The sequence below is a fragment of the Paramacrobiotus metropolitanus genome, unplaced genomic scaffold (assembly GCF_019649055.1).
Source record: "Paramacrobiotus metropolitanus isolate TYO unplaced genomic scaffold, Prichtersi_v1.0 Parri_scaffold0000082, whole genome shotgun sequence".
Classification (NCBI taxonomy): Eukaryota; Metazoa; Tardigrada; class Eutardigrada; order Parachela; family Macrobiotidae; genus Paramacrobiotus; species Paramacrobiotus metropolitanus.
The window spans coordinates 375815-398691 of record NW_026570302.1 but is presented as its reverse complement, the minus strand read 5'-3'; the positions used below and the strand labels follow the sequence as shown (position 1 = coordinate 398691).

The 22877-nt window shown below is 44.2% G+C and overlaps 3 protein-coding genes across 3 annotated transcripts; all 3 read right to left on the bottom strand.

Annotated features, from left to right (window-relative positions):
- Positions 1-47: 47 nt before the first annotated feature.
- Positions 48-2792, bottom strand: LOC129595774 (alpha-(1,3)-fucosyltransferase fut-3-like). Its single transcript, XM_055492883.1, has 2 exons — positions 1815-2792; positions 48-586 (listed from the first exon to the last, which is right to left on the bottom strand). The coding sequence occupies exons 1-2, from the start codon at positions 2537-2539 to the stop codon at positions 106-108; spliced, it is 1206 nt and encodes a 401-aa protein (XP_055348858.1). The 5' UTR covers positions 2540-2792; the 3' UTR covers positions 48-105.
- A 1103-nt stretch (positions 2793-3895) lies between these two features.
- LOC129595750 (alpha-(1,3)-fucosyltransferase fut-3-like) lies at positions 3896-6470 on the bottom strand. The gene is made up of 2 exons (XM_055492853.1): positions 5552-6470; positions 3896-4447 (listed from the first exon to the last, which is right to left on the bottom strand). The coding sequence occupies exons 1-2, from the start codon at positions 6271-6273 to the stop codon at positions 3967-3969; spliced, it is 1203 nt and encodes a 400-aa protein (XP_055348828.1). The 5' UTR covers positions 6274-6470; the 3' UTR covers positions 3896-3966.
- A 576-nt stretch (positions 6471-7046) lies between these two features.
- LOC129595787 (uncharacterized) lies at positions 7047-9721 on the bottom strand. The gene is made up of 3 exons (XM_055492897.1): positions 9293-9721; positions 7910-8933; positions 7047-7712 (listed from the first exon to the last, which is right to left on the bottom strand). The coding sequence occupies exons 1-3, from the start codon at positions 9678-9680 to the stop codon at positions 7118-7120; spliced, it is 2007 nt and encodes a 668-aa protein (XP_055348872.1). The 5' UTR covers positions 9681-9721; the 3' UTR covers positions 7047-7117.
- Between the last annotated feature and the right edge of the window lie 13156 nt (positions 9722-22877).

The window sequence follows — 22877 nt, the reverse complement described above, 5'->3', positions numbered from 1 at the left end:
CCACATTTCTGTGAATTTATTTTTTTGTTAATATTCTGATAGTTTCGCTTTAGAAAAATTATATACAAGATTCATATACAAGATTTACCGTATATTATGCAAGATTCATCGTCGAAAACGACGCTTTAAGTACGCAGTAAAGAATACAAGCGCAATCCCAGCAAACCCATAAAAAATAACAAAGGTCGGCAGCGGCATCCATTCTTGGTACGCCATGAACGGTATAACACATTGTGACCTTTCCATCCACCACTCATAAATGTCGTCGTAGGACTTCATCGGCGCGTCTGCTCGATGCAGTAAAATGCACAGTTGGCATGCATCGTTGTGGTGAGGCTGATAATCTTTCGGCAAGTGCAGATATCTGGGATCGTACTTCCAGGCAAAATACTCTTCGTACGCGCTCACATTTTGGGAGAGATACGTCAGGTATTCGCCCAGCTCGCGGGCCGATCCAAAATTTGCAGTGTTGATGAAAGACTTTGGTGGGAAAATGGCGCTGTAATTAGCCGCGCCCATAACAACCGGAACGGTATCGTAAAACACTGCACGCAAGGGTTTCTCGGTTATGTAATCTTTGCAGTACCTGCAACAAAATAGTCGTTAACCATAAGCCAAAATCACAACAGGGAAACAGCAGCTGATCAAAATTTATAAGCGCAAAAGTCGATTTAAATGCGTTGCCTAAATTACTAGCACAGTTTTTTTACAGTTTATGGTATTAATACGAACAAACCCAGTACAATGCAGAAAAATTATGCGCGTACCATTCTTCTAATCAAGCTCATGAACTGGCATAAAATTAATGAGAGTATGCGCCGCATATGAATTTCTCGTCCACCTGACGACAATTTTCTTCATCTAAATACGGTATGCCGTAAGAAATTTCGTTGAGAATTCCAAAAATGAACTTCGACAACAAAATCTAATCGGGATCATTTCTGAATGACTTGAACGTGTTGTATTGGTACAAGTAAATACATATATACATGGAACGTTTCGTACCAAAGAAAAAAACTGGAACGTTTTTTTCCTTCTTGTAGTCACTGTAGTCATCCGTAGACAACCTGTAGACTCCCTGTAGACAACCTGTATACATCCTAAGAAAACCTAAGAAACCAGGTGACTACAGTATGTCTACAGTGGTGTCTACGGGCTGTCTACAAGTGACTACCGGTGTATACAGGCAGAGTATCGAGCTGATGCTCAGAAGGGCTACCTGTATACAGCGGTAGACATCTGTAGACATCCTGTAGATATCCTGTAGACAGCCTGTATACATCCTAAGAAAATCTAAGAAACCAGCTGACTACAGTATGTCTACAGGGGGTGTTTACGGGCTGTCTACAGTGCGTCTACAGATGTATACAGCAGAACATCCAGGTGAACCTAAGAAAGCCTGCCTGTATACACCGGTAGACACCCTGTAGACAACCTGTAGACACCCTGTAAACATCCAAAAAAGCCTAAGAAACCAGGTGACTAAAGTGTCTACAGTGGAGTCTACGGGGTGTCTAGAGATGACTACCGGTGTATACAGGCAGAGTATCGAGCTGAACCTAAGAAGGGCTGCCTGTATTCAGCGGTAGACATCCGTAGACAACCTGTAGACACCGTTGTAGACACGCTGTATAATCCTAAGAAACCAGGTGACTACCGATAGGTCTACAGAGTGTCTACAGCATGTATACAGATGTCTACTGTGACTACAAGGAGCGAAAAAACGATTCACTTTTTTTCTTTGGTACGAAACGTTCCACAGGTGTATACATAGTATCTATACGGTGGATATTGCCTTTACACGGAAGACTCACCCGTTCTCGAAGGCTAAATAGAATTTATAGTGCCGAATGATCGATTCATCCCGCGTCCACTCTCCGCCCTTCGACCCACACTTCCCCAGCGAATCCACCGGAAAGTACCGCTCCAACTTGCGAATATAATCATCGCGCTGGCTCTCCGCTGCGCAGTGCGATACCAACGACGCCGCGGCATTCTTCCTCTCCTCCAACTTTCCCCGCTCCGCGGCGGCATCCTCCCACAAACTACGTCCTCCGTAGTAATTCACATAGATGACCGAGCGCACATCCGAATCCCGCCGGTACGTCCACGTCAGATTGAAGTAGTTGCGCCATAACGGTAGCCGGAAGTTGGGCGTGGTGCGGAAGGGGTTCTCCATGTGGAAGAAGACAAAGTACTGCGCGGGATGTCGCGTTGGCGGAAGATCCTGGATTTCGACGTTGCCGGCATGGATAACGACGGCGCTGCTGGCACTTAACCGCGAACGGTCGTTGGTTGTCGTGCACGTTTGCACAGCACATCCCGCGAAACTGACGCGCAGATCGGGATGATCGTAGTTGAAGTATTTATTCCAGAATAATATCAGTTTATGAGAATCCGGTGGCGGTGCTGCAACGCGTTCGTTCGATGCATTATCAATGCTGTTGTGGTGGAAAAGTATGACGGTAATAACAAGAACGCCCAATGCGAACAATCCGGCGAATGCGGTAAACCGTCGATTGCATTTTGCCCGCACCATGCTCGCCGCATTTCTGGTTAATTTCAAAACGGTTTGCTGATAATTAACGGTAATTAACTTAAACGATTTGCTAGGATTTAAAAAAGTATTTTACGGGCAAACAGACCCAAAACAGTTGCGTGGTGACAATTGCCTCGAACATGGTGATGAGTTGTAGCGATTCTACAACGGTCGCGTTGCTGTTTCAGACGCTAGCGCAAACCGCAGTCTGGGATCATGCACATTGCACATCATTGAGATCGAACGCTTATGAGCTGTTATAATCATGTGGGGCTATGCTCTGCATGCGAGCGCATCAACCACACAATCAAACTTTGCATCGATCGATAAACTTGGCCCGGAAGACGGCTGCATGGATAACGTCGACTCAGCGGTTAGCAAACGGCTGCAGTCACTTGTTTTTTTACCATACATCCGGTTCTTCCAACCGCAGTAGAAATGTAGTGTGATTAAACAGTGCACCGCGCTGTGCAGATGCTGTACAATACATAGTGAAGCATTCACCGTTAAACAATACTGCACAAGCACATCACTACGTACACAAACGTATACAGTACTGTGCTCGTGCTGTGGGGAGGCTATGCGGAATTACTTAATAATCGTTGTCCACCACATTTTGAACGATTTCTAACATACACATTCTCCTTACACTCTGTTCTTATTATTTTTGTACGTTTCTCGTATGCATTTCGATAGAATTATTGGATAATTCGGTATAATGTACAGAGTAGTTAGTCATGCCTCTTTCTCCTTCCATATTCGCCATTTTCTCTCTGCTTTGCAAGATTCTGCCGTTTCGACGTGCTTTGAACGGGTTATTGCCTTCTATGTATTGCTTGTGGTTACCGTTGCACCTTGCAGCGAATATTTATATATATGGTATCCGGTTTACAGTAAATAAACCGGTAAAACTGGTACAGATTACAATTACCAATAAATTGTGTTTTATTTTTGTCAGTTGTGCTCGTTGTCTGCTAGGGTTGGCCTTCGAACAAGCATGGATGGTCGACAAAAACGTAATTTTGATCATACCTCGGTCCAAGCAAAATACGTAGCGTACTTGCTCAACTTTTGGAAAGCACCGAGAGACACGTTGTACGTGCTCCTCTAGCTCGCGGGCCAGCTCCCAAAATCGGCGGTGTTAATGAAAGATTTTCGCGGGAAGTTAACAGTGTTGTCCGCGCCCAATATAACAGGAGCAGTTTTAGAAAACATTCCGCCTAGGAGTGTCTCTATTGACTATTATGTTATTTTAGTAGTAACCGCAACATACACTTTATAGGCAAGTAAAAATAAATGTATGCCTGATTCAGATCGGAAATGCCTCGCTTAATTTTCGTGCTCTTTCCTGCTTAATTCATTCTGCAGTAATATTCTGCAGTATTTCTATTTTATCTTTGCAACACAACACAGACTGTACACATAGTTCATCTTCGGAAACGAAACCTCAAATACCCAATAACAAACACAAAACCAATCCCAGCGTACCCATAAAAAATCACAAAACCTGGCAGCGGCATCCATTCTCGGTACGCAGTAAACGGTATGACACACTGTGACCTTTCCATCCACCACTCGTAAATGTCGTCATAGGACTTCGCCGGCGCATCCGTTCGATGCAGTAACGTGCACAACTGGCAAGCGTCATTGTGTTTAGGCTGATAATTCCCCGGCAAATCCAGGTATTGTGTATCGTATTTCCAGGCAAAATACTCTTCGTACGCGGTCAGGTTCCGGGAGAGATACGTCAGGTATTCGCCTAACTCGCGCGCCGATCCAAAATCGGCAGTGTTGATGAAAGACTTCGGCGGGAAAATAGCGCTATAATTGGCCGCTCCCATCACAACAGGAACGGTTTCGTAATACAGTCCGCGCAGGGGCTTCTCGGTTATATAATCCTTGCAGTATCTGCAACGTTATGAGTATTAAACTACAATTTATATTTAAATTTGGGAGACAACAGCAAATCGAAGCGAATTTAATACACTCTTTGAATATTGTGTAACATTTGTATATTTAGATTGTATTTTTACCAAATTTTACCCTCCGTTGAAACTGTTTTTAACTTTTTTGAAAAGAAGTTTGTGAACAAATGCTGAAATTGATATCAGTAGTTTATTTTATAATTTTATTGCCCGTACCTAGTAAGTTTGTGAACAAATGTTGAAATTGATATCAGTAGTTTATTTTATAATTTTATTGCCCGTACCTGGTGATATTGCTCTTCGGATTAAAAGATTCAACTGATGCCGTGGTTAAAATTTGTTAATTTCGTAGTATAGTGGATGCTAAAACACCCATGTTTTGGTCTTAATTTCGAGGGAAAATTGACTTGGCATAAACCTATATTAGTAATACTAGCAGACTCTTTGGTACTTGCATATATAGTTTTTAAATAGTTTTCGTTCAAATAATTAAGAACGGTAAGCGGATTTTTATTCCAAACATTTAGTGGACTAAATGACTTAGTTAAAATTCTTATCCGATTAAGTAAGGCATTTATGCGCAACTGTTATAATTATACTGTAGCAGTTCTCGGCTGTTGACATTTTTTCCATTACTTGGATCGTTGCAATGTGCATTGCAAAGTTTAGAAAAATCAAACAAAAGTTTAAAAACTTTTACTTCAAACTGTTTGTGCAAACATTATGATTTTAAATGCGTGCTAAGCGAATTTATGCCGCCGAAGGCGTGCGCACGGTAGTATTTTTTGCATCCACTGCACTACGATATCATCAAACTCTAATCACCACATCAGTTCAGTCTGTTAAACCGAAGAGCACAATCATCATCTTACTTACTAGCCAGATAAACTATTCGTATAAAATTCAACAGATCACATTTTTTTTCGGGAAAACATTGTTTAAAACACCCTTTTTCAGAATTACTGTATTGTGCAACAGATCATCTTTATTTTTAGTCAGTGGATTTAGACCGTGTCTCATTAAGTCAATAGCTCACTCAGCAAGGGCAAAAACATGAGGTTAATAGTGGTTTCTCTTAAAACCTCACCCGTTCTCGAAGGCCAGATAAAATTTATACTGGCCAATGATCGATTCATCCTGGGCCCACTCTCCGTCCTTAGATCTACACTTCCCCAGCGAATCTGCCGGAAAATACCGTCCCAACGTGCGGGTATACTCATCCCTATGGCTCTCCGCTGCACAGTGCGATACCAGCGCCACCGCAGCATTCTTCCTTTCCTTCAACATATGCCGTTTTCCCGGCGCATCCGTCCACCAGTTGCGTCGCCGGTACAAATTCACATAGAACACCGAGCGCACATCCGAATCTCGCCGGTACGTCCACGTCAGGTTGAAGTAGTTGCGCCATAAGGGCAGCCGGAAGTTAGGCGTGGTGCGGAAGGGGTTCTCCATGTGGAAGAAGATAAAGTACTGTGCGGGATGCCGCGTGGGCGGGAGATCCTGGATTTTGACGTTACCGGCATGGATAACGACGGCGCTGCTTTCGCGTAACCGCGAACGGTTGTTGGTTGTCGTGCACGTCTGCACGGCGCATCCCGCGAAACTGACATGCAGATCGGGATGATCGTGATTGAAGAATTTGTTCCAGAATAATATCAGCTTCGGGGAGGACGTCGGGGGATCGCCGCGGTTGGTAGGATTATTGTGGATGCTGTTGTATTTGAAAACGATGGCAACGATGATGAGAAAACCGAACGTGAATGATCCAACGCATGCTGTAAATCGGCGGTTACATTTTGGACGAAACATGCTCGCCACATTCTAAATACCTCTCCAAAAACTTAGCAGTGATTTGCCATACGGAACAAACGCTACTAAGAATCCAAGTGCTGCTATAGCGGAGAGGTGTTCATCTAAATGTGTGTGCGACAGGTATGAAGCGAAGTGTGTGCCGCCGTAACGGCTGTGTTTGCTATCTCAGTAAGCTTATCAAATCGTCGTTAAATTTTACGATAAAAACGATACTGTAATAAAACGGCCATACGCTTGTGCATATCGCTCGTGTAGCAAGCGTATTTTCTTCTAGTAGTTGTACACAACTGTGTTCATGTACAGTATATTGCTACACGCATCGTTTCTCCGCCATGCATATTCCGGCAGTCCAAAAATAATCTTCCCAATGCGCACAACTAGGTAACATGTACAGATACTCTGTAAGTAAATTACTGTCTTAAGCGTTGCGCTATGGTACGATAATTTTTGGCGGCTCTAAGCAAAGCTAAAAATACACTCCATGCATGTTGCACCACATCCTTACCGCTAGCGTTATTAAAGGCAGTTGACGGTATTAACGCTTCGAATTGTATGAAACTGGTACTTACAAATGCATTAATTTGTGTGTTACTTACTTAATACCTGTAGCATGTTATTCGTGTAATGTAGCGGTGAACCGATGTGGAATTAATCCGGTGTATAACGCTAAGATGAATAAGAAGAACGACCAAAAATAAAATTTCGCTGTTATGGTACACACTTCTAATTCTGTTATCTCGTACGTATATCTATACTTCGTATACGTATACATAAACTTCGTATACATAAGCTGTATACAATCGTATCTGTGCAAACGGTAAATTTCTGGAGCAGCACTTGCTCATGCAGCTAACACCGAGACATTTCCTGATGATTCAGCATGGAATGGAACACACACTGTACGCACAACACGGCCGTTTTTTTCTTGAAATCCATCTTCCTGAGGCAGTTCCTTAAGAGATACGCTAACCCAACCCGCACCGGCTGTCGTGTTATCAGTGTCATACATCTCCATGGTCAGCGGAGGTGATCCATCCGCGTACCGTCCACCGTAGACATACAGTTTGTTACCGACAGCAAACGCACAATGATCTACTCGCGAAAGTACCAGCTCTGCCTTCAGTGTCTCCCAGTGTAAGTTTTCCATTTGTGCATCAGCAATACGTAAACGCAAACACGATTTTTCGACTGTTGTTTGATGTCCCTGGGAGGTGTCCTTGAAACTCATGCCACCGGTAACGTAGACATCGGTCCCTACAACGACTACCGCATAATCGCGACGGCCATCCGCAAGACTCGGCAACGGTTGCCACGATCCGGTGACTGTGTCGTAACATAGCGCAAAAATGGAATTGTGATTGATCACCTCGTTGATTTCACCGAAGAAGATTATGTATCGGTGGCCGAGGCGCGCTGCACTGTGTATGAAGCGCAAACTACGAAAGCAACAGGATTGTAATTACGACAACTGCAACGCTTTTCTTATGAAGTGACCTTTCCGTTTAATTTTACGCGGAAATTGTCCATTTACACTTTAACGATTCATGTTACCGGAGAATTATTTAAAGAGCTCCAAGCAGTTTTCAATTAATGGATTGCTCAAGCAAAAGCAGCAGAATTAGCGTGTACTTACTCTGCAAATTTTTCTGGTAATACAATGCGCTTCGTGATAGGCACGCCACTTGCAAGATCCATTTCCAGCAGTTCAGATTTAACACCCGCACATGGAAGCCGATTAGAGAAGTAAATCTTATTCTGCACCTTTGTAAGACATCCGGGCGACAAACGCGAAAATACAAGCGTGTTAGAGGATTGCTCCTGTAAATTCCACGAAACCGTATCCCAGCTAACCTTATCCGCACTAACAACCTGAAATACCGTCTCGTTGTCCAGTCCTTTGACTTGCCCCGCGAAAGCCTTGTTCTGTAAATCCGCCGGTAACTTGAGCAATTCCATTGTATTTGTTCTTGCTTCAAACACATAGGCCGACACCCCGGTCTTTCCTCCCATGAGACGGTGTACAAATAAGGCGATTTTATTTGGTAATGTATCCCTAACATTTCGCAGTTTCTGTAGGAGTTCTTCGGCTTTTATCCTATCGCGCCTATCGTACGTAAAGCAGCGCATGATGCACTGCGCTATATCCGACGGTATAGAATCCCAAGTATATGGCACCCATCCCTTAATCACCGCTGTAGTGTACTTCAATTTCGACATGTTTTCCATGGCCTTAAGACTCCCCGGTAATTTGACCAGCGATCTCTCACGCTGATCCATAACACATGCAATTAAATCAAGAATAATACACCCCAAACTCCATGTATCGGTTCGCCGTCTAACCAGATTTCCCTTCAGGTCTTTGTTGATAATAAAGCGGGACAACTCGGGAGACATGTAGCGGCATGTTCCCACCCCCGTAGTAAGATCAGCGCTGCTGATCCTTTCATCCTGGATTTTAACAAAATCATCCAGGTCACAGATCATCAACTTGTTCTCCTTCCCTATGGACTGGATCAAAATGTTTTCCGGTTTTAAGTCTCCGTGCATAATTTTAACATCATCCTGGTGTAGGTAGCTTAGTCCATCGGCAATTTGGCATGCATAATTTACTGCGGCGTTGTAATCAAGTAAATCCTTCTCTATGACCGCAGCTAAGTCTAGACACGAAATAAGAATTTTGACGGATTAGGAATTCGTTTGAAATTTTGTACTTTTAAATGTCATTAAGTATGTTCTATGAAATTGTCTAAACAACCAGAAATTTTGGGCAGGAAGTGTTTTACCTTCGATACGAGTACTGTACTGGTAATTCCTAATTCTCTACAGATCGTTTGCAAACGAAATGCTAGGAAACGGTGCAACAAAAGTTACAAAACGTTTGAATTTGTACACAGCAACAAAAGCGAGAGTTTCCGTGGATGTAACGAATTTAATATCATGTACCCAACTCATTCTCCTCATATCAACATTACAACATACCGGGATAATGTCCAAAGAACCCGACGAAACCTCTTACCTCGGTTACAAGAATCCATCACCAGAGTGGCATTTACCACGGCATCTTCTCTTTCGATAGTAATTTTATGGTACGTAACCAGATGATTATGCTGCAGACGGAGGAGAGTTTTTAATTTATCACACCATTTATTCCATCCCTCTGTGGTGCCTAACGAACTTCCACCGTCAGCTTTCTTTTGAATAAGTTTAACTGCAACGGCGTTTCTTCCATCGAATTTACTGCCTTCTGCGGCTTTTCCCTTGTACACCATTCCATAGCTGCCTCTCCCTAGGAAATCTTTGGGTGCGTAGGTATAGACACAATGGCACGTATGGTTACCGTTTGTGGCGCCATCGATGTTACAGTATTTACAAAGGAGCATTTGAAAATCACTCATCTTTGGCATTAGTAATGAGCAAAATAGTAGACAAAAAGTAAATATATAAAAATTATCCACGGAATTCCAGATTTATTGAGCTGAAGCTTTCGCAACGCACGCTAGATATTGCTGGCGATTTCTAAGCGCTGATTAATAATTCGGTAAGTTTCTTAAATATTATCTTTTGAGGCCGCCGTGATGACACGGATTATTTGTTTGAAATGTACAGCAGAGGACAGAGGTTACTCCCAGCCGCTAAGCAAACAGAAGGCAAGCTATGTATTGACAAAAGTTGAGGTCGCACTCATTTCTGCCCCTCTTATCAAGGTGACCAATTGTTGTCCCGGCTTCAGGTAACGGTGTTCATATAAACGTGTTAGGTACTGTACACGAAGGCACTGGATACTTATCAGAGGGTGACCTCGTTTTACCCGAGTTGCCACAGCCATTGATTATACAAGCTCGTCCCAAATTGATTGTCGACCGCTTTATGAGTGCTTGAAGCTTTATTAATTTTGGGTTATATTACTATGATAACATTATTGCGCTAAACTAGGCGTAGTATCTGTGTTTTTACCATTCCAGCACCGATTTCAGTGTATGAACTGATAGCAAGGAATGGTAATATTTATTATCAGTCCCAACTGGCAAGCCGGTCGTGCGGCCATGAATCAATCAACCTGGCTAGCAGCTTCGGGCGCTGTACTCTGTACAGTAGCTGACACGATACACTCAACAGCACAGCAGCCAATGAATCATTAAGGGGGTCCCTATGAGATGAAAGTGGGTCTGGGAAAACATGAATAGGTTAAAAACAACTGGAAGATCATTGTTTCCATTGTTCTGACTGCATGCGCAAAGGGTTTGGCTACACAATGGTGTATTGCGATCTTGTCTACGCTCTCTCTGGACAGAGCTATTCCAGAAACAAAGGAAAACCTTTGAATTCAAAAGTCGAATGAGAAAGTTTTTTTCAAATCAGATGTGATACACATCATTGGATGTGTTTTAGCATGAGAAAGTTTTTTCAAATCAGATGTGATACACATCATTGGATGTGTTTTAGCCTAGAAAGCTTATATTCTCCAACATGCTAATAAAAAATGTTGTTAGTTTACAAAAAAATCGAGAAAAACACTTTTTGAAAAGGGTTTCTTTTTGAGTTTATTCAAACATGCCTTATTGGACTATGGCAGTATCTCGACTTTCTAGAAAATAACACATTATCTGATGCCCATTTGGAAAGTGTAGCAAGTTTTACAATGGAGTTATCGATTTTTAAAGCCATTTCACAAGTTTTTGGAGAACGGCAGCTGAATGAAAGGCTTGCTGACTGACCGGCAGCAATGTGAGCCAGAGCCGGCTACCCAAGCCCGCGTTTTGCAGGATAGAGATTAGACAGAGCATAGCCTGAGAAGGAAGAATGAGCTTGGCTCCGGCCACAGGACAGCATGAGGCGTTCTGTTCTGCTGTTGAGGTCTAACAGGACAGCATGAGGCGTTCTGTTCTGCTGTCCAGGTCTATCTGTCATGCGGCTGGCCATGGCTAGCCGATAAGATCATTGCACTTACTTCGCCTATGCTGACCCGGTCTTGTTGTTTTACTAATAACTTATGATCACAATACAATATATCCCATCGAACATACTATTTGAAAGCCCGAAAAATTTCCTACAAGCTGATTATGAGGTTGCACTATTCTGAGAATCTGTGTAATTATAACTTATTTTTTGATTTTTGATTCACCTTATGGACGGTCGGCTGAATAACTAATAAAATTTATTGGGCCTTTTTTTTATTTTGCCCCTGAATGGCAAATTTCCCGCCGTTCAGTATGGAGGGTGGCTGCGGGACCTGAGTCTGGAAGATTGCGTTCTCCAGAGGCTGTGTGGTGGCAGCTGTCCCGCAGACATCAAGCGACACACCTGCGGAGTTCTCGTAAGTCTCTTTTCCTCCACTGTTTTGCTTTGCGTTGTGCACCTGCTGCCTGTTCCCCTCTTTTTGGGTTCTACCATGTCTGCGAGCGGGGAACTGCCGTTGACACGCAAGAAGGACGGGACGATCGACATGCGGTTCAAACCTCCAAAGACCGTATGGCATCGAAGAGTACGGTAAATATGTCCGCTCAGCCGTCTGTATCCTGTCTTAGCAAGATTTTAACAGCCCCACGGATCCACATTTCCGCACGAATCCCTAAAACAGCGCGCTACCTATGCACACAGGAGTTTCTGAAGCGAGTCCGTCGCTGTGTTCAGCTGAACGATACACAATCCTGGTGCGCTGTGTTACTGTTTTGTAGAGAAGCCCTCGCCCTACCTGAAACGAAAGCGCTCCGCAAAGAATCCTTGAGTGTTACAGTAAAGAGAAACCTCAAGTGTATGGTAGAAGCAGACGGAATACAAGAGCCAGAAACGAAGCATGGGCACCCTGTACGAAATGTATCTTCAAGGAGCCGTAAAGAAAAGCCCGATGACGTTGCTAAACTCCGTAAGCGCGTTACTCAGTTGTTCCAAAACGGAAAGACTCGGGAAATTATTAAGTTCCTGGCTTCCGAAGAATCGCTGGCAGAAATTAACGAAGAGACTATTGCCGCTTTAAAAGAAAAACACCCACCACGGCCGCCTGGCACGGTTTTCCCTGAACCACCTGCACCCGCTCTTTCTATCCCCCGCGTAACCCTCGCGGAGCTGCTGGATGCTGTTTTTGATATGCCAGCCGGCTCTGCCGGTGGATTTATGGGAATGAAACCGCAGCATCTCAAAGATATGCTGGAGAGAAGAGATGCCATTGAAGGAGTCTTGTGTGTAGCTATGACCAGTTTGTTGGATGTTATTGTCAATGGTAAAGCTCCTGTTGACGTACGTCCCTTTTTGTTTGGTGCAAATTTAGTAGCCCTGAAAAAGCCAACTGGTGGAATTCGTCCAATCGCAGTGGGAGATGTATTGCGCAGATTAGCGTCCAAGATTATCAGCGCACGATGCCAGGAAGAAATGGGCAGAAAACTTCGACCAGTCCAGTTAGGACATGGTACGAAAGGAGCCGCCGAAGCTGCCGTACATGCAGCACGAAGTTATCTGGAGGCGGAACATGTCGAGGCACGCGTCATGGTGAAACTAGATTCAAGAATGCCTTTAATATGATCAGCAGGACTGCCGTGTTGGACGCCGTCCGCTCTGATATACCACAGTATTATCCCTACTTCCACCAATAGTATGCTCCAGTTTCTTACCTGGTATGTGGAGAGGACGTAGTCGCTTCCGAATGGGGAGTTCAGCAAGGAGATAACGCTGGCCCACTGGGATATTACCTGGGGACGTTGCCACTGCTGAACGGGCTTCACAGCGAATTGAAATTAGGTTTCTTAGATGATGTAACATTGGCCGGAAAAAGAGAAGCCGTTATGGCAGACATCCAAAAGATTGAAAAAGAGGGTAAAAAGATCGGTTTGGTTCTAAACCATGAAAAGTGCGAAGTACATTTTTTTGGGGGAACAGAAGAAGAGCGTGCAGCGGACAAACATCGCTTCCTATGGCAATGGCCGGATTGGGAAGTTCGCGAGAATGAGAAATTATATCTCCTCGGCTCACCGATTACCGTATTTGCAGTTCCGTCTTTCCTACGCGCCAGGATATCTGAAATCGAAAGGTTAGTGGAAAAGCTAAAATTACTACCATCTCAGCAAGCACTGTATTTACTACGAAACTGCCTAAGTGCGCCGAAACTGTTGCACGTTTTAAGAAGAAGCCAAACGTATGCGTGCCTGGATATTTTACGGGAGTTTGACAGCTTGATGAAAAAAGCTACCACTTCAATCGCCAACGTGGATAATAATGAATCGCAGTGGACACAGATGACTATGCCAGTAGGACGAGGAGGACTGGGTATACGGCGTACGGAGGAGCTAGCACTGTCAGCGTTCATCGCTTCGGCTACCTCGGTGCAGTCCATCTGCTCAGAATTGCTCCCTAACTGTCAGTTGTCGGGTCTCAATGAAGCCATAACATTATGGACTGATACCTACCATTGTGAACTGCCAGTAGAATATGCTCGGAAATCTCAGAAAAGCTGGGACTGGCCGGTGGTGGAATTGTCTTACTCGAGATGTAGACTGAAAACCATGGAAAGCGGAAGCGACAAGGAAATGGCACTCTTGCTGGCTGCTTCAGAAAAGGAATCTGCAGCATGGTTGTGTGCGTTGCCGGCGGCTAGTTTGGGCACCCTACTTTCCGATGATCAAGTGAGAATCGCCATCGGACTGAGGTTTGGCTTACCCGTGGTAGCAACTCACGACTGCCAAGCATGCTCGTTTCCGGTAACCCCCGACGGTCACCATGGCTTGTCTTGTTTGTACAACAAAGGCAGATGGAGCTTACATTCCGAGTTAAACAGCATTCTTCACCGTGGATTTTTTGCGGCGGGTATTCCTAGTGAACTTGAGCCCAAGGGAATGTCGGGAGACAATGGCATGCGGCCGGATGGAGTTACTCTGGTACCCGTCCGTGATGGAAAACAGCTGGCATGGGATGCCACATGCGCAGATACAATGGCACAGTCGTACATTAAAGGAACTGCAAAAGCGGCTGGTGCAGCAGCTCGGCAAGCGGAAAGTCGGAAGCGACAAAACATTCCCTCGAGAACAGTATCTGCTCTATCCATTCGCGGTGGAAACGCTCGGCGCGCTTGGAGAAGCCGCGAAAAATATAGTCAGCTTCGTTGGACGCCTAATTCGGGGAAAGACAGGAGAAAGCCGATCTACCGCCTTCTTGAAACGACGCATCAGTCTGGCGATAATGAAGGGAAACGCTGCCGCAGTTTTAGGCACTTTGCCGGGCAGAAGTAAATTTGGGGAAGGGAATGATTTTGGTTGTTTTTGGAACTTGTAACCGTAGTGTGTAATCATTGTTGTTGAACACAAAGGAAACCAATTAAATAAAAAAAAAGCTGATGTTAATATCGATAACCCATTTATATGAAAGTCATCTCATAGTGATCCCCTTAAGTACAAAAATGCAAAGTTAAGGCCTATTTATACTTCACTTCAGTCACATTTTTTTCTACGTCCGTCAAAAATGTGTTTTATGGACGTCCACCAGAATGTACGAGAGAAAAGGTGGCCGTGACAAAAAACGGCGCTAACATCCAGCTTAGATCACGGTCGTGTACAAAGCGGCTTTATATTTATATTAGGACAGCATGTCCGTCAAAAACCAAATTTCGAGCCCAAAACAACCCGAATTATGTTTTGGAATCTGTCCTGAGTGTATGCCAAGTGGAACCTAGTACTGTACATACATCTGGTACCAGTAATTATCTAACTCCGTTTTAAATTTTGTTTAGATTTGAGTAAATCAGAAACTGCGCTTGTGTTACTGCGTGTGAACCCGCGGTCGGGTTAAAGACTGAAATATCGCGCATGACAAGTTTCTAATGCAAAAATTTTGAAAATGTTAAAGGGAACAAAACGTAGTAGAAAGTATTGTGAAAACCACGTGCAAGTTTGGGGAAAGTTCATAAAGAACGGTGAAATTTGAATTCTTTTTGGGAAGTTCTCTACTGAATATAAGCAGACTTGCGCGAAAAGTACAGCACTTGATGTCCGTCAACTTTGAAAAATAGAGCCAGTTCTATTTCAAAATTTTGACGGACGAAGCCAAATTTTGACGGCCACCAACTTGACGGACCTAACTTTCGGACGATGTCCGGATATGTGGTTATACTCCACAAGTCAGTCACGTGCAATGTGACGGAGATAGGGAAGTGTTTATCGTTGCGAAACTTCATCAGTTCCGTGAGATGTGACGGTCTTAAAGCCGAGTATAAATAGGCCTTTACAGATGCAGATACGTTATGCGCCTCTTCTTGCACTTTCAGATAGATTTTGGTTCCGTTGATGAGACTATACACTGAATTTTTTAAGCAGCTGGACAAAGCTGGAAGTACGAGCATTTTGCAATGAACCAATATTTAAAAGCCCTATTTCTGCACAAACAACATTGCTCCTACCGGTATTTGGTACTGCACACATACTGGTAATATTGGCGTCAGGGAAGCTTTTTCGTTACTTCTGGGTGCGAAGTTTGTTGTTTCTCGTCTCCCCGTTCCTTAGTACCAGTCTCTGGAAAATATAGCCGGTAAACAAAAAAATCTTTAAAGAATCGCAACTTTTAAAACATTCTGAAGAGGTATGGCAACGAAACGGAATACGGAGCAACTAAGAAATGGGCCAATCCCACATCCGCATCGATTTTCGTGGATTTCGATTTTTATGTGCGAATTTTTTTTTCTTTATGCAACGGTATGTACGTACATCAGGTATTGCACATCGCGATCAACTAAGCAAGGTTTGAAAGCATCAGGAATTCAGAAAGGAGTCAAGACAGCACTTCTTCGCTCAATACTTTTATTCCGCGTATCAGGAGGGCGGTCCGCACGCTGGTAACTGGATTATTTTTCTTATCCTTTCCCACATTTAACTAAGAATCGGACCGGCCTGTATTAGGAGAGCCGGCTTTCAGCCATCACATAGTGATACACGCGAAGCCATTTTAAAATTCAGTTATTTAACTTCCTTTCACGAAAGCAGTTGGTGGTTTGCACTTTGCATTTTTTACGAGGTACTTACTAGTTACTACCAGTAACAAGATACTGTTGGCACTTCGATTACGCTTGTCAGTTGTCGAAACCAGAACGTGTTGTTAAAATTGCCATAATGAGTCTTAAAACGAAGAAATTAAAGACGTCGGATCAACCAGACCAAACTTCCATTCGGATCCAGCTGCGCATCGGCACTTCCGAAGTGTCCGTGGACAAAGCTGCTCTGGTGGCCGAATCAGCGTACTTCGCCACCATGTTCGCCGGAAATTTCAAGGAGAGCGACGCGACAGTCATTGAACTGCAGCTACCGGCCGATGTCTGCCCAAAAGCGCTAGTCAAATTGGTGGAGAGCCTGGGCCAGAAAGACTCGGAATTGTCCGTTGATCGGAAAGAATCCGTTAAAGTGTGGATGGTCGCCAAATACCTGCAAATGGAGAAAGCGGAGAAAATGGCTGCCGGAATCTTGGACGAAGAGATGAAGCGACCGAAGCGCGCCTACCGCTTGTGGCGATCGGCCCGTCGCGAGGCTCTGGTGGATTTGGAGACTTTGACCTCTGGAGCGATTTTAAAAAACTTCCTGCATGGTGCCAAGTTTCTCCAGTTTCCGAAGCCATGCGAAACAGAGTTTCTCAAGTGCTCAGTGGATGAAGTCACGGATCTGCTGTCGCACGAAGACTTCGTTCCACAATCCGAAGCAATGGTGTAGCAGGTTTGTACGCCTATTTAGAGACGTGTATGACTTCTAGCGAAGATAGAGTTAATTTACAAAGTAGTTACAGAAACGGTTTGCTATAAATGTTACAACACTTAATCTTATGTAGTTAAGGTAAACGAGAAACTTGAGCCCGAAAACCAGCGATACTTCAATAGACGTTGCGGTGCACCGTGTACTTGTCAATAGAAGTATCGAATGTTGACGCTTGCGCTTGCAGATGATAATATGGTGGTGCATGCATAACGCCACGCAACGAATGCAGCATATACATCCTCTTCTGAGCAGCTGTGTTGCGTGGGATGATCTGGATATGAATCTGCTGATCGCCACCGCGAGCGGAAAACTGCTTGAGGCACTGAAGCAGATTGCGGAAGAGCGCCAGCTGGGTTGTGGAGCGTTGTTGAAGCGTGCAGCGAAGAAAGAGGCAATCTTCTACCACATGCGCAAAGGTCAGCCGCACCAGCTCCTCCGCTTCGACTTCATCCGCAACGAACTGACCAAGCTCTACACGCCCGTTCAAGCCAAGCTGGCAGAGTGTTGGGCGAGAGTTAACGTCGAGGGTTTCGCGGTGGCCGTGGGCCGGGAGCTGATCCTCCCCGTCAAGACGGATGGGAAGTACGACGATGTGATTGCGATGGATTGCATCAGTGGCGCCACCCGCACTATTATGGCGGATTCGCCCTTCCACGAAGAATGCATGTGTGTCGTGGCGGTCGGCACGGAGCTGTTCGGCGCCTCAGGGGATAATCGTCACCTTGTAAACTGGCACCGCTTTGATCTGGCGACGGGACAAGCGCGCCGGGCATCCAAAATGGAAATGCACGAAGTCAGGTAGTTCGAAGGCGGATGTTACTCACAGTACGACCGGTAAGTGTCGTTTGATGCTAGGCTTCGTCTACCCAATATTTCAAAAAATAGTACCAATATCATAATCGACAACTTACAGAGAATCAATAGAAGCGGTCCCGATTGGTCGCGAAACGATAGTCTTCTCGTCGGCGGGGTCCGTTAACGCGAAGCACGAGAACAATCCGGAATGCAAGGTGGAGTTGTACGATGTTCGCAGCAACAAATGGACGCAGCATACCTACTGGAAGGAGGATGAAAAAAAGTTCCATCATCGCTGCGGAACAATTGTCCTGGACGGGTATCTGTACTACACGGGCGGTTGCGTAGATGCCGAAGGGTTTTCCTTCTCCAGAAAGGAGACTAGCAGGGCGACGACTGCATGCTTTCGTGTCGCATTGAGTGAAAGCAGACTGTACACTCCCCAACCGGAATCCATCGCGAACCTAAACATCGCACGTTATCATCACTGCGTCTTCATCAAGAACGGAGATATTTGGGTGTACGGCGGGACGACCCATGTGGGCGGGAACAATCAGCGCAAGCGGGCGCTGATGTCTTTCGAAAGATACGATGTCAAAAGGGATGAATGGACCCTGATGGATGTGCCGATGACGAAGGAATTGAAAGCGGATCTGGCGGGCGGTGATTATGCGCAGAAGACCTTCTGTCTGCCGCTGCAGCATCGCCTTTCGCCGGAGTGTTTGGTTAGCGACATTGTAGGATATTATGAAGAACATCAAAGTGGTGATGATTCTGGAACCGATGAGAATAACTCTGGTACAGATGAAGACGACACTGATAATGCCGAATAGCCAGCTGGCATGCGTGACTGATACGCTTAGTTGTGTATTATTATTGCGTTTGGTGTTTTCGGTCAGTTGTCACTGTCAGTACAACGCAGCTGTTCTTTTAAACATTTTTTGCACTGTTTTGCGCATTCCTTTCTGTATTTCTTGCACACTGATCATATTTTGCGGAGGAAATAAAGTTTAATTTTTGATGAAGAAACTAATTTATTTCAGTTTAAAATGATGTATCCCAAAAACGACGAACGTGAACAGTTTTGAGCTAAGACAAGACGAAGCCGAAATCAGTCTGTCAGGGTTTGGTTTAGTGATGTGCTACTACAGCTTCATGCTACCTTACTTACTATTTACTAATCTTCCAAAACTTTTACTTACTATTAACCCAAAAATTTTTGAAATACTTACTATTACTTACTATTCACATTTTTCCCAACCAATTACTTACTAATTATACTAAATAAATTTAATTTAATTATTAATTTAATGTTATTATCATTTTTGGGAAGCTTGTGCATTTCATGAAGGAATCAAAATATACATTACTGTATTTTATGCGAATCTATGGTGTAAAGGCAGAATCTAACAGAACAACTATGCTGCACAGTCTGCTTGCCAGGCTGCTGCTGCATTGCAGTGTTTCAAATCCTATAATTATAAGTACTTTACGTAACCGCAGTTTCGGGTCGGCGGTACATTGCGTTTACGTGAGCAGCATACCACCGTCTGTTAAGGCACCAACTTTAGGCTATGCATCACCGTTAATGATGAACCTCCCCTTGTACAGCAATGAGTCTTCTGGTTATTCGAAAAAATTCGATTAGTAAATGAATTAGTAAATAACTTTTTTTAGCGAAAGCCAAATCTTACTATTTACTTACTATTTACTATTGTAGCTGAATATTTACTTACTTTTACTAATCTTGCCTGTAAAACTTTACTGTTTACTACACATTTAATTTTAGGGAAGCTTTTACTAATTAAATAGCATTTATCTAGTTTTATTTAGTAGCACATCACTAGACTTTGGTTCCTCTTGGCAGTTTGGCTTGACTAGGAGTCTGGAGAGCTCTTAATAAGTTTACAGTTATGGGACACAAATATAAATATGCAAACCAAGAAAAGCACTTTTGTTCACGTCACTGGCAAATCTCAACCAACCAGTAAACCGTTGCCTATTTCCGCTGCGTAATTTACGCGCGCTTTCCAGCTTTGTGCACCGTTTTGATAACTGCATATCGGAATTCTTCCCGCACTGAACGTAGCTGCCTTCAAGAACGGTCACAGTACTAATAAAAAACTCAAACAAATAAATGCTAGCGCATGGGCTGTTCTCATTATTTTCTAAACTAAACCACTTTAAATTCAACTGTATCATCATGCCGCGCGTTAACCACCGTGAACTGGCCATAAGATTGACGGAGCGGACGGTGCTGCATGACTGCTTACGTCAAATTCTTGATAACCGGTTTCGTGCCACCGACGATACCGAGTCCAGTTCCGGAGAAGACAAAGAAGAAGAAACGGGATGCATTTTTAACAGCTACCTGGATGATCTGACTTCCCCTTTGATATTACGGCTTTATCTGGATTACATAAGATACACCTTTCGGCTGCGTGTTCCAAAATCCCACAGCTTTTTTGACAACCTGTTATTTTATCTGGACGACTCCCGATTTAAGCAGGAGATGCGATTGACACGTGCCACGTTTGACGCCGTTCTGGACCGGATAAGCACCCATCGGATTTTTGTTAACAATTCTCGCTATAGCCAGACATCAGTTGAAAAACAGCTAGCGACCGCTTTGTGCCGTCTGGGATCAACTGGTAATGCTGTTTCTCTTGGTTGTGTGGCCAGAAAGTTCGGGATATCGGAGGGAACCGTCGAACTGTTCACTGGTAGAGTGATGGTATCACTGCTCTCGCTGGAGAAGGATATCGTGCGGTGGCCAACCGAGGAAGAGAAACGGGTAACGAAGCAACGTATTAAAGCGAAACATCATTTTCCTAGCTGTGTGGGCTATGTGGATGGGACGGATATCGTGTTAGCATACAAGCCAGCTGTTCACGGGGAGGATTATTTTAGCCGGAAGAAAGTTTATTCGCTGTCTGCCATGGTTGTTTGCGATTACGACAGGCGAATCCTTTACACTTGCTGTGGTTTTACTGGCTCCGCTCATGACAGTCGCGTGTATAAAAGTACTGATCTTTACCGCAACCCAGGGAAATATTTTGAAAACGATGAATACCTTCTTGGAGACAGCGCGTATACCTGCACAACTTCCGTGATCACGCCGTACCGGAAAAGTGAAAAAACTAACAACCGAGATAATCGTCGCTTCAGTAAATTACATTCGGGCGCAAGAGTGGGCATTGAACATACCATTGGTATGACAAAAAATCGCTTTCAAGCGTTAAAAGGACTGCGCGTTTTAATTAAATCTAAGAAAGACCATACACGTGCAGTATACTGGTTTCGAATTTGTGCCATTTTACATAATATTTGTATCGAATGTAAAGACCCGTATGAAGACGAATGGGGTGAATTGCCAGACCACGCCACAAACGCCGACAACGATGCTGCTGATCCCATCGATGCCAACGAAGCAGGACCACAAAAAAGAGAGCGGATTAAGTGCGCTGTATTAACCAGCTTACTTGAGTGATCTACTGTTTTTCTGCTTGTTATAAATTTCGGGTCGCATTATTAAATTTATTTAAAATTATTCGTCCACTGTTTCATCCACTAAAATTTTATATTAAAATTAACAGTAGTTTGACGGCAGTCCGCTATCATAATCATAACTCCTTTTTTATGACACATTGCAAGTGCTAGTACGCGCATTTCACATAATCATTAGTTGATATCTAAGCCCAGCTCTCTCATTTTTATACGTAATTCCATGCGACGGTTTTCTGCTTCAAGCCGGTGAGTTTCGGCTTCCGCTTTGCGAATTTCTCTGTCCTCAGCTTCCGCGGCTAATTGTTGCCTTTGAAGATTAAGGCGCTCTTTTTCCAGTTCATTTTTGGTGGCCGTACGCTCGCGTTGCAGTTCCAAGTCTTTCGCATGACATTCTGCGCGGCTTTTTTCCAGTGTAATAAGCGTCTGGGAAAACGAAAGTGAGCTTTTTGTCGGTGCTGGAATTTTCTCCTTCGTCGGTTTAGTCAGTCTACGATTTAACACCGCCACGTATTTTGCTGCTGTATCGGTATCAGACTCTGAGCTGTCCACATCGCCATCTAGTCTCTTATCCCGATAGCTCCTCGTATCCAGATCGGCCGATTCAGCGTAGACCGGAGCATTATCAGCACTTGGCGTTGGGACGTTGGCTTCATCGGATCCAGGAGACACTTGATCGCCTATCTGAGCTTCATATGGTGCATTAGTCAAGCACAAGATCACTTCCGGATCATCTTCATTCTGGCCAGTTTCACTGACACTCGGCGGTTCGATCCCTGGTCTGTCGCTGAACGTCGCATCCAGTTCAAAAAAATATTTGAACCGCTTGACCACCTCCTCTGCAATCATCGACTCACGTAGAAATAATATAAGTCGTATCAAAGTATAAGAACTCGCGAAAATGGAATTGTAAAAACGATCACGGCTGACAAATAAAAAGATACATGAGTAGTTATGATATCATATTCTTGTATAAAAATTTAAATACGTGTTTAGTTTCCTGTACCTTGCACTGTGGGCAACTTGAGATTTCCCGCTCTGTCTAGAGTGGGATCGAGGATTCCTTCACCTGTTCCTTTCAGCCAGGCGTTCACCTTTTTGTACTGGTCTTCCCATTTGGCTACCTTCTGCGTGATGGCCTTGGGATCCAGTGCCTGGGTCTTGCACTGAACGGCGATGTGCTGAGCAATTATGCGGGCCACGGCTGTGCGCTTCTCTCCATTGCTTTTAACACCAATCCCTACTTCATGTTGTTTACCAGATGATTTCCATCTGCCGAAGTTAGACTCTTCTGCCATCCATTCGACCAAAACTTGCTCTTCATTCTTCGACCATTGCCTGTATTTTCTTGATGTCGGGACTGCAGTCACAGTAGAAACAGGCGCCGTTGATGAACGAGATACGATGGCAGAGGAAACGGGTCCGCCAGCCCTGTTCACGGTTTTCTGTTTCTTAGGTAGAGGCTCCAGTGCTGCTGGCGAAGGTGGATTCGGAGACGAAGAGCAAGACATGATCGGTCCAAAAACATTACAGGCTACTAGCCTACTGCTATGGAGTGTTTGCAATTACAAGTGGAAATAAAAC